General features: G+C 38.5%; 2 protein-coding genes across 2 annotated transcripts in view; one reads left to right on the forward strand and one right to left on the reverse strand.

The window, feature by feature from the left end:
• Positions 1 to 495: 495 nt before the first annotated feature.
• On the reverse strand, positions 496 to 2,471 carry jund (JunD proto-oncogene, AP-1 transcription factor subunit). The gene has a single exon (XM_067513501.1). It carries the CDS (start codon positions 2,259 to 2,261, stop codon positions 1,440 to 1,442), a length of 822 nt encoding a protein of 273 aa, XP_067369602.1. The 5' UTR covers positions 2,262 to 2,471; the 3' UTR covers positions 496 to 1,439.
• A 9,541-nt stretch (positions 2,472 to 12,012) lies between these two features.
• LOC137131871 (E3 ubiquitin-protein ligase rnf213-alpha-like) overlaps positions 12,013 to 14,841 on the forward strand; it is a 53,313-nt gene continuing 50,484 nt past the window's right edge. Inside the window, exons 1-4 of the mRNA XM_067513693.1 lie at positions 12,013 to 12,110; positions 12,328 to 12,414; positions 12,525 to 12,631; positions 13,274 to 13,389. Coding sequence (XP_067369794.1) covers positions 12,532 to 12,631; positions 13,274 to 13,389 — 216 coding nt within the window. The 5' untranslated portion in view covers positions 12,013 to 12,110; positions 12,328 to 12,414; positions 12,525 to 12,531. The remainder of the gene's footprint in view (positions 12,111 to 12,327; positions 12,415 to 12,524; positions 12,632 to 13,273; positions 13,390 to 14,841) is intronic.

The raw sequence follows: 14,841 nt of genomic DNA on the forward strand, positions 1-14,841 counted from the left end.
AGCAGTTTTCACTCCCAATTTAGACTGCAGTGATATTTGGGGGCATATACACCCCGCTTTTATTCACCGTAATAGTCAAATTTCTACCAAAATGTCCGCTCAACGACTTGTGCCTCAACACTCTTTTGCAATATCCATATTATCCAGCAGAGGGAGGGAGACACCAGGGTGATGTAGATTTCCTATACACAATTAAGAGGACAGAGATCATGCAGCTAAAATCCAGTTATTACACAACACCGACTTCAATAATTCACGTTCCACGAGAGGAGCAATTTATAACCTATAATTCCACTTCTTTTAATATACTATAAAACTGTACGATCTTCTTTAGACTAACGGGTGACAAGTGGAAGTTACAGATTAGACTGGTTCCAGGTAGGTAAATCCTAAACACCTGTAGGTCGACACCATCCTTGCACCTTCAACTTCTGGTTTCTCGTCTCTCGCGGCAAATTCTTCCAAATCCATGTAAATATGAGACATTCACCAAAATAGAGGAAACAGTGTTTAATTCAGGACACAGCGGCATTCCGCCAAATAACTGTGGCTTAGAGACGACTCTTCATATTTCACACAGGAACACGTTGAAAGAGGGACTCGCTAAAGTAAAAAACAGATAAATACACGTTGTTACATGTTCAATATATTAAACACTGATTAATTGTGACACCCAGCTGTGGGCAACATTCGAGTTCGTCAACAACATGCAAACGGTTCCCCACAGAAATATATGGAAAATATATGTAGACTTTCTCCTGCAATGTGGGAGTGTATGCATGATTCTTAGGGCCAATTTTAATATCTGTGTCCTAATATTTGCACAGATTATGGCTGTAGGAATAATGTAGCCTAAGTCTGTTTGGTCCAGGGTAAAGACACAGTCTGTAAACATGTTTCAGGATAAAATCTAGATAAGTGCTCTCTGTCATTAAAGTTGAGCATGACGCTCAGATGGCCAAACCCCCTTAAACAAATTGGCAGTTTATTTGATGCCTTGTTCACCAGTAAACACATAAACGAGATAGAGCCTGATTTATTACATACGGAACATTAAAGTTAAACGCTCTTTATTTCGGCACAAATCCAATAAATAAACTGAAGGTTGTTTATGTACATGGGATCCGAGCAGTTTTACACCTCGCCCCCTCTGAAAACTGCTTTCAAGGATGAAAATTAAAATTGTGTAAATGATCTGCCGATCATATTAGGTGTCATTCTCTGAACCTAAGCTCTACCCGTCTGTTTACATCTTACCGATGCTCAAAGCATTTTTAAAACAGCCGAATATTAATGTACAACTTGGCCTATGTGGCCTGACATTCATTCCTAGGAGCAGTACACATCTGGGCTACACCAAGTACAGAAAAACCAACATAATCAAAGTCCATGAAGCTTATGAACTGGTCATTAGCCCAATTGCAGTTCTGTCCTTGTGGCTAGTGGACTTGGACTTCGTGTGGCAGCAGCTGGCAGCCGCTGTTAACATGGGTGAGGACTTTCTGTTTCAGCTGAGCCACTTGATCTCTTAGCAGGCTAGCCGTGGAGGCCAGGTCGGTGTTTTGGCTTTTCAGGCTTTTCACCTTGTCCTCCAGCCTGGAGATCCGCTCCAGTTTGCGCCTTCGACACTTGGAAGCTGCAATCCGGTTCCTGAGCCTCTTCCTCTCGGCTTTGATGCGCTCCTGTGACTCCATGTCGATGGGAGACAGCGGCGGGCTCTCCCCGAAGCTCTGAACGTCGGGGACGGTCTGAGGCTCCTCCTTCGGCGGTTGGACCCGAGAGAGCTCCGGCTGCGGCGGGGCTGTCCCCAAATGATGTGACGGAGGAGGCGGGAAAGGAACCGTGTCCGTGGAGTAGTTTACGGTGGTTCCCAGTGGCCCACTGCCGTAACTGTTCAGGTTCGTGTACACCGGTAGATCCGGCTGGACGGTGACGGGGGCGATGTTGGCGCTTAGATCCAGGCTGCTGTTCGTCTGCCCGGCTCCGTTCAGCTGGTTCTGCTTGTGTAAATCCTCCAACGCTTTCACGAAGCCCTCGGCGAACTCCTGCTCGTCCGTCACCGTCTTCGGGTAGAGGAACTGAGAGCTGGTCGGCGTTGTGGTGACCATTCCGTTGGACTGGATGATTAGTCTCTCCAGCTCCGGAGACGCCAGCTTGAGTAGCCCCAAGTCCGGGGAACTGAGGATGCTCTCGGCGTCGCGGAGATGCGGCTTGAGGTCTGCGTCGTCCGCCAGGCTCAAGTTAATATCCTTCTTCATCATTATTTCCGTGGGTACAATGAGAAGCCGTGGTACTCGGGACTCCCTCAGAACGGTGCCCTGCCCATCACCTCGCCGAAATCAACAAAATGATAAAATATAGTTAGTGTAATTAATTCTAATCGTAAATAATTGACAGTAACCGTGTGCAGACTCCTGCTCTCGAGCTCGATCTCAGTGTGATCCACTCCCGCTCGCACCGCCTCGAGCTTTTCTAGGCTCGCACGTTCCATTATGTCACATGAGAGCGCGCGCATTGGGCAGAACGGAGGTTTTCCAGATTTTTATTTGAATAAAGGGACGATCCCGGCACAGAGGGGGAGACATAACAGAGGTTTCACTCCGTACTGTAATTCTTTGTCCGAGGGAGGAGTTTGTTTATTTATTAAGCACATGCTATTATTATTATTATCTAGATTTAGGTTAGAATTATTTATTAGGCTATTCTTTTTTAGGCTACTTTTTCAGTTCACTTGATCTAGTTTATTAACATAAAAATATTTTATATTACTTCTGTTGCATTGTTGATGACAAAGACACCTCATGTCAATACTGTGGGAAGGCAAGACTGCATCTATCGTCTAGAGTTTTATTTTAGTTTAGCTTTATTTTTAACCAATGCAAGAGACATGTAGGACCATTGTGTTTGTCTGTATTTACTTGCTTGCAGTGGGAAAATAATAAAGCAACTCATTATGGACTATTGTGCCAACATAGACTAGATTATCATCCCCATTGTGCGTCAGTGGCCTTTTGGTTCAATTTTGATATTCATTATTATGTAAAAAAAAATAACGTTAAATAAACAAAAATAATTAAAATACTATAGATTTGGATTTGTTTATGTACCTAAAAGTAAATTTATTGACACACTGGCAGCTAACAGAGGAATTTAAATCTTTGTTATGAATTTGGTGCATGTTGCATATAAAGCATGCATCAGAGTCTCTTGCTGTGACATGAGATCTCTTATTTGAAATGTTAAAACATTGTCTGACATTTAGAAAATAAGGCCAGTTCAGCTTAATGGAATGTTTTTGCAACTGGGGATTTATGTATTTATTTATTTGTTAGTTAGTTAGAGTCCCAGGGGTTTCCCTTTACTGCACCTGTTTACTTTTTTATAGAAAGGAAGCTTGAATGCCCTTTCAACCACTGGATGAAAGATGTTTTTGTTACATTTCCCAAAACACAGCACAATATTTCAGATGGAAATAACAAAATGTAGAAACATTCCCCTTCCTATAAGCTTAGAAAAATAAGCAAAAATTTCTAAACAAATATTTAACTTGAAAAAAAAAACTAATACTAGAGATTAATCCATTTTTGTTTGTTGAAGTCTGAGAAGGAAAATGACCGTGAAATGTGGTTGAAAAACAAATATTATTTTACTTTGTGTTGTTTCTAAGAGGCTGACTGAACTGTTATTTTGTGCCGAGCTGTTCACTTTACAAATAGACAATCTTTGATACAAGGTCTATTGCCATGGTGAGAGGGGATAAACTACAAACAGTGAAGTGGTGAGTTGGAGTTGATGTGAACATGAGCACTGATTGGTACACATTTTGTTTTCATTTTCATACCAACACTGTAAAATCTAAAATGTTCTGATCTCTAAATATATATTGTGCTAAACTGTAGGATGTAAGAAAAGCTGCTCACTTCTTCTGTGCCTTGAGCCAAGACAATGTGTCCTATGTTCCTGCACATCCGAATTTGGAGAAGTTGAATTTGAAACTGATCTAAATTCAACACTTCCTCTGGTCAGTTTCAGCTTGTGTTTTCTGGTTGGATTTGGCCCCACACACAAGCCCACCATCTGAAGAAGTCACATGGTATTTGCAAGCTGTCCGTTTTCATTTTGTAATATATATCCTTTTATTTACATTCAACTATTAATATTAAGTTCCTAACTCTTTTAATTTTAGTATTTTGTTTATCATTTAAAATCTTTAATAACTAGATTAATCATATGAGCATGAAAACAATGCAATCATGATTTCTTCCTGAATGTATGAGGGACTAATGAGGTGTAAATCTTCAGTGCAAATTGTTTGCCATCTTTATCTATACTTTTGGGATCTATAGCTATATGTGATCTATACTTTTGCCAAACCTTGCCAATGGCTTAGAAAAGCTGTAATGAAAATTGTAGATGAATTGTTCTATTCTGTGACACTCCTGTGTTTTCTTTCCTCTCTTTTCAAGGGATATTGTTTGTGTTTCATTCATCATTTGAGTCATAGAGCACCGGGAATCAACAATGAATTCAGTTCTTTATAAATGTAATAATTAATTAATATTCAAAGAGTATGTGGGAGCAGTATGAAACTGGCTTCTGGATTGTAAAGGGTTACACAGAGGAGGTACGTGCGTCAGAGGTAGGACCCATCCATTGCTGCAAAGTATCGTGCGGGTGGATCACATGACAGACCCTGTGATGTCAGATCTCTTAACACTGTGGCGGAAATGGAGGTGGGGGTGAGACAACCAACAGAGGAGAGATATTTTTGTATTAAAGCTGAGTATCATTACAGGTAGAGTGGGGTGCTGAGCTTGTAGTCAAGAAATAAGAGGCAGTCGTTAGCTGGAAAAGGATGTACCACTGTCTCACACATACCCTATCATTTCCTTTGCCATTTAATGTATCACATGCCAATATAAACTGAGCAAAATATGTTTACAAAGAGTTAAACATGTCAAAATACATGATTCTGGAATTAAAACAAATTTGTTAATATTGTAATAGTTATCATATTATTGGGCTGTCACGGTTACGCCACAGCTAAAGGGACCCGGACCCAAATCTCGGGCCGGGGCCTTAGTTTATGGGTTTCTTCTGGGCGCTTTGGTTTCTTACACGTTCAAAGTTATGCAGTTAGTTTAATAATTAAAGTAATTTCCTATTTCTAATTGTATAGAATCTATTCATCTATTATCTGTAATGGCTTATCCTGTTTAGCGTTGTGGGGGTGCTGGAGCCTATCCCAGCTGTTATAGGGCGAGAGGTGGTGTACACCCTGAACAGGTCACCAGTCTCTCTGAGGGCCAACACAGAGAGACATAAACAGCAAATGCATAAAATATTTTTCAAAATTAAATAATGACGTATAAGGAATGTCAAAATTTTAATTAGAAAACCACGCTGCAGGTGTATGCCTCCGCAAACCAGTCAAGCTGCACTTTACATGGACGTCTGTCCAGACTCACATTTTAATCAGTTTATTCGTGAGTCCAAAAGGAGGTTTATCCCAGATATAATTAAATTCAATCCAGGCATTTTTAATATATAGTTTTGACAAGCAAGGGATGGACATGAGTTCACAGTGATTTCAATTGACCACCAAAATTAAAACAGTTCATTTTGAGTCCTGTTAGATGTTTGTGACAAATTTGAAGAAATTATTTTGAAGTATTACTGTGATATAGTGTTCACAACAATGGGGTGAATGGAAGGGGCAGTTGTGAGATCACAGTAACCGTGAAAGTAAAAGTCAGGGATCAGCAGAGGATCTAAAAATAACAAGGATTCAGTGACTGAGGATCTTGAATATTGACACAAACTGTCACGGTTATCCATTCAATAATGAAAATATTTCATTCTCGACGGAGAGTGAAGTTTACAAAAGTTAAAGTATTGAAATTAATTCAACCAGGGCTTGTTTGGGATGTAGGAAAAACCTTCTTGGATACTTTCCACAGATGTTTTATAGCTATTTCAGATTTCTATGCACTGATTGGCTGAACTGAACGGCTGGGGTCTGACTAGCAGTGACAGTGTGGGACACACAGCACAGACTAGGCCAACGGACACTCAGTGACAGCTAAAACCTTACAGTTGGATTTGCGTTACATTGTCAAATTTTATCAATAATAGACTTATACTTTGAGGTTATCCATTTAAAGGGAATACAGTGTATCATACTGTATGACAGCAACATGTTAATTATTCAAACACAAATCAACATGGGGAGTAAATTCAGGCCCCTCCAACAATCATTTTAATCAATGACTGTGGGTCGAAGCTGCAAGTCAAGGCATAGCATGATGAGTTGTCAGGAATGCTTGGTATTAGCTGGAGTGGTTCAACTTCCGCTGTGCCAGAAGAAAAAAAAAAAAGAGACCAGGAACGTTTTGTTCTGCATTGAGAAACATGTGATTAATATGCGGTTTGCACTTGTAGCATGGAGAAGTTTAGAGTGATTAGGAAATCAGCAACCATCTTCTATTGACAGTGAAGATGGTTTATACTTCTACTTTCATTTCTATAAATTTCTTGTGAATCCGGCCTAAGATTTTAAAGCTAAGAGAAGAGACACCAACACAAGATATATTGACTATCTTAGAAGTGCGTTCCTAGAAATGTTGTTTTTCTGGCAATGCAACTGGTTTGGCAAGTGAACACAGATGTAATCAAATACAGTAGAACCCCGTAAGACATTCTTTCACGGTAATTAACTAGATAATAAATGAATTAATCCTCAACAACCTTTTTACAGGCCTTGAAAGGCAGGTATGTGACTTTGTGTGGGCAGGTGTATTCGAAGTAGAACAGATGTCAAGCAAAAACTTATCTTAGATCTCATTTCCCCCGATAGCATTTAATCAATCTTAGGGCGTCACATGAATTTATTATCAGTGAATGTGATCTGAAACTCTCAGTTGTAATGTTAATGAGGATAATGGTCCAACTGAAGTGCTTTTCATATAGTCAAACATCTACCCTTATCCGAAACCGACTGTATCCAACAACTATTGGAATTTTCTGAAATACATTTGTCATTGATGTTCACTTCACACAGCAATGGAACAGGCATAAGGAGATGTTCCTCTAATGTCAAGCTCTTCATTTTCATTCCTTTGAAACCATACCGTCAGTCCTATGTACCCCACTGTTTTGTCTAATCTCAGTCTACAAAGGCCAGCTGTTGCCTTGGTAACATTCAGTGACCATAAATATATGATCTACATATTTTTATTAAAATGAAAATTACAGAAAATGTTCAGTTGTGTGTTCTGATGTTGAATGTGTATGCTATAGAGGTATGAGGGGTGTGTTGTGCCCCCACATAATAAATAAAATAAAATAAAAGGCCACTTATATAGTGCTTTTATCCAAAGCAATTTGCAGTGTTTCTTCTCTTATTCACACACACTCACACACCAGTGGCAGTGGCTGTCATGCAACGTGCTCACCTCACCCACTGGGAAGAACTTGGTATTCAGTGTCTTGCCCAAGGACACTTCTACACATAGTCGGGATAGGAGATCGAACTACTGTCTCAGTGTTCCGTGGACGAGTGCCTCATAAACCGAGCTACATATGGACTTGTTGCTACTCCTTCTCTCTTTAAAGAGACTGGAGTGGAGATTAGGTTAAACGGTGCTCTGACATTAAGATTTATAGGTTATGTTGGCATTATGCTGTATGTTCATGCAGAACTTAAGAAAAGAGCACTTCTCACAAGTAGAGTTTGTGAGTTCCACTAACCTACTTCACTTGAACTGATGACGTAGTTTCAAAGTGTAGGTGGAGTTCCACATTCAAGGAGGGCATTGTAAAGCAGTGAGTGGGTGTGTGTATGTGTGCATGTGTGTATTACAAAACACACCTGTACAGACCACAAGCACACACTGGCAAATTGAAATAGGTAACCACAAAACCTCAATAGGCCTACACATTTTCAGAACTGTTATAGAGAACTAGATAAAAGCTTTCAATATTTGATTAATAGATTTTTCCAAAGCATGTTACTGTGACAGTAGTGCATGTAAATCTGATATGGTTAAATGTCACACCTTTTCCATGCGTACACATTGATTGCCTCTGCAATACATAAGCAGTTAATTCACACTAGTCAATAATCTAATAGTCCCATAGAATCAATTATAGATAACCAGTGGCTTCAGCATTTCCTCTGTGACCCTGTATTATACACTCACTGGCCACTTCCTTGGGTACACATGTAAATTTAATGCCATCCAATACAGCAGTCCACCCTATTTAAAATGAGTGTTCATCTTATAAACTGAGAAAATTACCTTATTAAAAGTAGAATTTATGGCCTATTGTTTTGCATTAGATTGTACAGATCTACCCAATAAAGTGACCAGTGAGTGGAGTGTAAAAGTAGTTCGAACCTCAGCAGTGATTGTGAGAGAGGTGCTTGGTGGTATGGGGGGAAAAAAAATTGGATTTGAATTTGACATCCGAGTTTCCTTTGCGTGGCCAGGTTTCGTTCTACAAATCAAAGTCAAATCAAGTGACCTGGCTCAAATAAATTGGCATATTTTGTCAATAGTTAAGGGCTCAGTAGTGTTTTGTGTGTAAATCTTACAGTCAAACCTAGTGAAATATACGCTAAAGAATGATTTCCACTTTAATGTAGTATCTATAGATACAACGAACGTAGTATTTATCTTGAAACTGCATCAAGATAGAATTAATTCTATTCCTTAAAACTTCCTCCACTTGAGTCTTGTTAATGAAAAAAAGTTGGCTAAAGCTGTTGAAGTAGATGATTTTATTTTGATTTACTCCAGCACTATGTGTGTACAAACGTTCCTATGCATTTAACAAAAGTAAAAAATTATTTTGTTGTTGTTGCTTTGTTTTTCATATTTTTCCTTGAGGGACAGATTTGGCCCATTTTCCATTATTTGTGTATTTTGATATATAGTCTACCCATAATCTAGATTTATGATATTTTAGATCAGTGTTTGCCATCGGTGTGTGTTGAAGAATGGAGAATGGTTAGGTGTGTTTTCAGAGAGACATGTAGATTTGAGCCTAAAAAGCCAGACACAACAGTTTTAATGAAGACACCCACAGTGCAGCCATATTGACTGGAGAAGACTTGAAGAACAAAGTCCCTCCGTCTGTCGCCTGAACTAAGAGAGATTTTTAAGTGGACAATTTGTCTTACAGGTATTTATTGCTTTACTGCACAGTTCTAATTGTTGCGAGTAGATAGCTAACTTAAACTACATTAAACATAACTTAAACCAACTAACTTAAAGTTACAGAAATTAGCAAGCCTTTGCAGTTATAGCCCAGCTTTAGCTAGCTACTTGCTTCATGTGATGTAGAAAATAGATCAGCGGCTTTCTGCTTGTCCCTTCAGTGGTCGCCACTGCAGTAGGAGTTCCACACGTTGATTTGGCATGTGTTGTCCCATTTTATGCGGGCTCAGGACCGGCACCAAGGTCGCCCTTGGTGGCTGGGTGGGGCCACACCTGGTGGGGTGGGATTCAAACCCGTGGCCTTCTGTATCCCAACCTCATGGTCTACCACTGAGCAAAGTGATACAGAAAATGCTAATAGCTAATTCTCTTCAAAGTATATCTGTTCTAGGAGACAGCTGCTTGACAAGTGGAATCCTGACCAGCAAACCAGAAATTAATTAAATGAAAGGATGAGAGAGTCTTTTTTTAATGCAACTTCAAAAAGTCTTACTGAGGGGCATTTGATTTTTATTCAGTGATTTATTCATGTCTAATTGTTACCCAAAGGTACTCATCCTTTAGTCTAGATTTTAGAAAAGAGCTAAAACTATTTTGGCTTTTTACTTTTTCAGATCGTATCAAACATACTTAATTTGCTTTATACTGTGTATGTTTTGGGAAAACTGCTCCCAACTGGAGAGTAAGAGTAGAGTTGGTAACCTAAACAGAAGTTGATGTGAAAGAAAAGAGGGGAAGGCATCTTTATATTATTTGAGGGTCATCTTTCACCCTTTGATATGTTCATTCCCACGACAAACTTACCAATGTAGCCTATCAGTCTGTGGGCACTAAACAAAAATCAGCAACACTGTAAAACAAGTTACAGTGTCAAACATAATCAAACATAATTTACATATGTCTCTCACTGAAAACATAATATTATGAGCTTCTTAAAAGTCAGATATTATAGTGTGGCTGTCTTGGCTTGTATTAGATTGTACAGATTAAAGTGGCCACTGAGTGCATACTTCTAATGTCAAATACCCTAATATAAAATATATGGCACCATGAAATTTCTCACTTCTTTCTCAATCTCTTTTAAGTATCTGTTCTTGATTTAGTTGACAAATTAGACATAATATAACATATAGCTGTAGGTAAAGATTTTTTTTTTCAGAACTATCAGGCTGGTTTCAGGCCATCTCAGTTTAAGGTATAAAATATGCTTTGGAAGGAACAGTGTTTGTTTGAGATGAATAGAGAGATAGAGAGAGAAAGAGAGATGGAGGATGTGGGGAGAGATGTTTTCATGCAGGCTGGGATTAGATGCAGTTCCATAAATATGTTGGGCAGCTTGGTATACTTTGTGCCCAGTGGTAAAAATAGGCCTTCTTCCCAAGGGAAGTGATGACGTCTGCAGCCTGCCTGCATCACCAGCAAGAAGACAGCTTCATCCTCACACTGGAAGAGGCAGTTACAAAAAGGGAGGGGGGGAGCATCGGTGATCCCCATGGCAACAAATGCAGAGTGACGCAGGTAAAAGCAAAGAAAGGGAAGAAAGGTAGTGATTGGCTGGTGGCTCCAGTGGTGTGTATGTGTGGCAGAGATGTGTGGGTGGTAAAGAAAAGGAGTAGGAAGACTTAGTAACCTGGTACTGAGATTAGCCCCTGCACACATAAAAACAAACACAGTCCAAGGCTGTTAGCATGGTAAACAATTGAGCCTAGAGTACATATGATTTAGTACAATCCTTGAGCACAGACATCTGAGGAGAGGGAATTTAGCGTTATTTTCCTCTCCACCAAATGCTTCCTCAAAATTAATTATTTTAGGATGAAAAATATTCCTCCCACATGAACATCCTAGTGTTAAATTTCAGTTCAATTGAAATAGGCCTTTTGGCAGTTAAGCTGCTTGGCTTAGTGCAGAAATTATTATCAAAGCTCATTCTGCCCTCTAGTGTTCTTTTTTTACTTCAGCTTTTTCTAATTGATATGTTGAGCATTGCTTTTTCTGGTTTATAATATTATAATAAAGGATTAATAATATAATATTAATCCTGATATTGTAAATGTAATGATATGTCATATGGAATGGCCGTCTCAGACTGGTACGACACTTCAACTTCTGTCCTTGTCCACTGTACCTTTTTCGCAAACGTAGCAAAGCTGAAACTGCAGAACTCCATTTATATATACACAGGATTTGTTCATCAACAGTACTGCACTAAATCAAATTCAATGTCTAATGGCATAACACTGTAGGTAATTTACAAATTTTAGGAAAATTAAGATATAATATTAGGTGAACTTTTAGGTATGAAGAGTATTTTGTCATCTTGTAAGAAAAGTAAATAGTCTTTAAAGACTAGAGGTTTTACAAAACAAAAATGGGGACTAGGGAGCACTGAGAGAAGAAACTAAGGATGGCTGCTGGAGTGATGGGGAATGGCAGCGTTGTATTGGCCCTGAAACAAGTGGTATCTTCAGTAAAATTTCTATTTCCAATAAAACTACAGGTGCTTTCATTACAGTTGGGGTTTTCATTACAGTTAATATGTCAAGCACTACTATGCTTTCTTTCTTGTTGACCAGTTTCTGGACAGTATTCTGATTAGTTAAAATGTATATCTATATCTAATGGTTGCACTATATGTCACTGAATATTGTTAACAATATTAATAATTATTGTAAAGTATTTTATTAATCTGGTTGTAGTAGTAAAATTTTGTATAATATCTTAAAATAAATGTATAAAAAAAGAAAAAGCAAGTCGGAAAAGGCAGCCCCACCTTTTCCTGTAAATGAAAGCAAAAGTAAAGTGAATGCTCAATTATGAGTAAGCAGATTTGTCAAGCATAACCTCAGATCATGAGCTTCAACAATGTAAGGGGGACAAGAAAACGAGGTAGGTTATCTAAACAAGTTTTTACTCAGTATTTACTTAACATGTCACTGACCAGACTAAAAAATAATGCATTGCTATACTGGCTAGAAAATTCAGTGATTGAGTTTACAATAGTAAATCTGAGGCTAGTTGTGCTAAGAGTTATATTTTAATTACCCCCCTTGTATTGTTATATAGAATTTTTTATAATGAGTTTCTTTATTCTATTTAAATGTAGGCTCCATTGCAAGCTTCTGTTTAAGAATGTCCCTCAAATCATTTTGTGCTATGTTCTAGTTGGAAAGTGAAAACAAAGAAGAAAAAGGTGAGTAAGGAAGTGGGTAAAGAAATTCCTGATGTATTGATTCAGCTTATAATACTTAACCAGTATATCAAAATGTTTGCTCTCATTGTTAAACTTATCTTTCTAAACAGGTCCAACATGTTTTGCTCTAAATGTAGAACACAAGTAGAAAGAAATTTTAAATTCTGTCCTGAATGTGGCTTCAACTTCACTGCCCTGACTCAAAATCTGACCCAAAGTAAGTTTCATAGCAAACCCTTTTTTGTGAAATTCTTAGGGTAAATTGCATATTTTGTATAGAATGAGAAATAAAACAAATGTGACATGCTAGTCTTCTGCAAAATAGTTGTGTTTTTATTGCAACAGTGTTACCTTTTTTCTACTCTCCTCCCTTCCCTTGTAACCAAGTCCCAAGTCCAGTAGGGGAGGGGAGGGTTGCGGGGAGGGTTGCGTCAGGAAGGGCATCCAGTGTAAAAACTGTGTCAAATCAACATGCAGACAATGATCTGCTGTGGTGACCCTGAACTCAAAGGAAAAGCCGAAAGGACAAAAAAATAAATAAATTGTAACAATCGTTACAATCATGTGCGTGTGTTCTCGTACTTGCCATGTAGTGAGGAGCAAAGAAAGAATTTTCCTAACAAAGTAAGGATCCTCACAACTTCAAATGACTAGGTTTTAGATTAGGTTTGGGGGTCAGGTATTTATAGTAGGTGGAAATCTGTATGGTAGCTCTGAATCCTTCTTTGTTTGCCTTAAAGCTGAAGTAATTTATCAGTGTATTTACAGCATCTTATGAGGGAGTACTATATAAAAGACAACTGACACATGTATTGTGGTTAAAGCATTTAAATAATATGTAATATTAATTGTTACCCAGATGTGGCCACGTCAACAACTGTACACTCAGTCGCTGCTGAGAGACACCAACAGGAGGATCAAAACAAAGTTCCAAAAGACATTACAGAAGAAAAAGAAAAGACTGACAGGATAAAGGTAAAAGGGCTAAGAAAATCTCCCCATGCTCACGAAAATATAATTAAATGAACAAAGCCAAAAAAATCTGTCTTTGTGGTTTGCTTTCTTAATCAGCCATTTCATTCTTTTGCAGGAAAACTTTCTTCTTGCTAGTTTGTATACAGATGATTTGCAACAAACAAATTTTTGCAGGAATATTTTAATTAATTAAAACTAATTTTAACCCACAAGAGTCTCAGATCATAACAGGGTCATCAAATCACAAATGGTTCAATGGTAAACATCTTTTTATGTGGTATCTTAAGGTTTCACTTTCACAGAGTTTAGCTCTGACAAACTGACCTTTCCAGTTGTGCTGGAGTGATGACTTTCACTTTCAATTTTATTATGTTGCAGCCTAATACTACAATCGCTTGAAGTATGCACTTCAGAGCATTATTCCCTGAACAAAAAATAGAGACATAAAGAAAAATAAAGACTAATATAAAGTCTCTCCACAATATGATTAAACAAGAGCTTGTTCCATTCAACTTAAAGGAATGTGGTGCAATCTACATTTAGCATTTCAACAGCAAAGTATGTAAAACAATTTGCTCCCATTCTTTAGATGATTGTAGTGGAGTTTTTTTCACTTCCTCATCAGTGGACTCCATGCTCTTGCTAGACACAACCATCTTACTTCCTACATGTGATGCATCGATGCACATTACATAAATCAACATATTTACATAATTGATTACATCAATTTGTTACCTTAATCCTAGTGGCCTCTATCTCCTCTTTTGGCCAGCTTATTATGCCAGCGGGGAACCTGATGACCCGCAGGGTGTGGGGTGTTATTTACCCAGTCATTGTTCATTCCATTCAGTTGACTTCTCAGGACTTGCCATACTCTTTGTAGATACTTTGCAGTTGCAATTTGGCTGCAGGATCCAAAGGTACTTGTAGCTGTCCTCAACAACTACCTTTCTTATCCTTGTTACCATCTTGACCACACTTTTCCAGTCCAAATGACATGCCAATGTCCTGGCAGTTAATGTCTCATTAACTGCTGTCTCGTTCAGTGCTTGATCTTGTGTATGTAGAGTAGATAGCTGATGGTTGCTCTATTCCATAGATGGTCTCAGTAACCACCCTTATTGATGATCTGCGTGAGGGCATTTAAGCCTATGCAGAACACATTTTTGGTAAATCCATAGTAGTAGCTGGCATGGATTGACATTAGCTTCCAGTCCAGCTTTTCATACTTGAGACCCTCTTTTGGATGTCATGTCATTGTGATTTTTATTGAATCTTGTTTATTGTTCTCAAGTCCACTAGCCACTGGGGATTTTTGTTATGCTAGGCCCCCTTCTCCCATATGCTTTCCAGGATTATTCGGTCTCTAGTCTCGGTTGCTTTGTTCTTATGTTATTACCCAAGATAGCTCAATGGAGAACATGTGGTTTATGTTCCTGGCTTCAACTTTTC

Source organism: Channa argus, chromosome 8 (assembly GCF_033026475.1).
Source record: "Channa argus isolate prfri chromosome 8, Channa argus male v1.0, whole genome shotgun sequence".
Classification (NCBI taxonomy): domain Eukaryota; kingdom Metazoa; phylum Chordata; class Actinopteri; order Anabantiformes; family Channidae; genus Channa; species Channa argus.